We start from the raw sequence: 1,406 nt of genomic DNA, 5'->3' as shown, positions 1-1,406 counted from the left end.
GGATAAACTCCGACCTTTGGCGGTTGACATTTTGGTGGTTGAGTAGGGGGCAAATATGTGCTTGGAACCGGTCGAGGAGTGGTCGTTGATGGTGGCAATTCAAACTTGATTGCTGGCGTTGGATATTCATATCCCGTTGGTTTTGGTGGCTACAATATGAAATGCAGTTATAAATATTTTATGCAGCCAAACGTGTGACTTTTCTGAATTCTCGGCTCAATGTGTGAATATTGCGTATGATTCATGAAATGAAAAGCTAAATACATCATAGAAAGAAGAATTAAGACTTACAGCAGGTGTAATGGGAGGTAGGTATGTTTTTGGGAATGATTTTTGGGTTGTAAAAGCTTTTGGGGGAATGGTGAATTTCTTTTGTGGGACTGGATAAAAATATCCTTGCGGTTTTTGTGTGCGGGGTGGAATATACGGCTAAAGCAGGAAATATGTATGTGTTGTGATTTAAAGTAGGAAGTAATTGCGTTTCTTTAGATACTATTTTTAAAACCAAGAAGCAGTGAAGAGTATCAAAGTATTGAGAGTATAAGATGAAAGTTGCGCATTTTTTCTTCAAAAATTCATTATTTTTATTATCAAAAAATATAGTTCCCGCAAATGTTTTTTTTTGGATCATAATTTAGCAATTTAAATGCGATGAAAGAATTGTGTATTTTTAATAATGACAGATCAAATACAGTAAATTTTTCGTTTCTCTTTAATATACCATAGCTGTTACTGTCAAACAAATAGCGCGTTAATAAAAGGAAAGGTAATCACAAATGCACGACTTTCAACTTATATTTCCAAATTGGAACTTCCAATATATTTGAAATATCAAGTCATTTCCAACTGTTTTGCATATTTATTTGAACTTACTGCGGATGTAGTAGGCCTAAAACAATTTGGATATGATCCAATAAAACCTGCTGGACACTCGGGCAAACGACAATTTGGATATGAGCCAATGAAGCCTTGTGGACATTTTGGTGGTTGAGTGGGGGGCAAATATGTGCTGGGAACCGGTCGTGGAGTGGTCGTTGATGGTGGTAATTCCAACTTGATTACTGGTTTTGGATATTCATAACCTGTTTGTTTCGGCGGTATATACAAGGGCTGAAAGGAATTTTGGAGAAAATATCTTAATAAAGTAAAATAATACAAATCAAATTCATTTGAATTAATTCATTTCATTCTTGAATATCAAACGAAACAATTATCTTTTGCTTAAGAATAATACGTTTCTTAAACGTTCAATAAAACGTCTCACTTACCGCTGATGTGGTTGGCCTATTGCAGTTCGGATAAATTCCAGAGTAGCCAGGTGGGCATGGAGGTAACTGACAGTTGGGATAAACTCCGACCTTTGGCGGTTGACATTTTGGTGGTTGAGTAGGGGGCAAATATGTGCT

General features: G+C 36.2%; 1 protein-coding gene across 1 annotated transcript; it reads right to left on the bottom strand.

Annotated features, from left to right (window-relative positions):
• Positions 1–14: 14 nt before the first annotated feature.
• LOC116350198 (extensin-like) lies at positions 15–1,358 on the bottom strand (the record flags this gene model as incomplete). Its single annotated transcript, XM_031781940.1, has 4 exons — positions 15–149; positions 292–429; positions 874–1,110; positions 1,269–1,358. Coding segments are annotated over 4 exons (600 nt in total), but the record flags the coding sequence as incomplete, so codon positions are not given.
• Positions 1,359–1,406: the final 48 nt, after the last annotated feature.

The sequence above is a fragment of the Contarinia nasturtii genome, unplaced genomic scaffold, assembly GCF_009176525.2.
Source record: "Contarinia nasturtii isolate CC-2019 unplaced genomic scaffold, AAFC_CNas_1.1 Cnas_scaffold_3839, whole genome shotgun sequence".
NCBI lineage: Eukaryota > Metazoa > Arthropoda > Insecta > Diptera > Cecidomyiidae > Contarinia > Contarinia nasturtii.
This window is presented reverse-complemented; position numbering and strand designations above follow the sequence as displayed.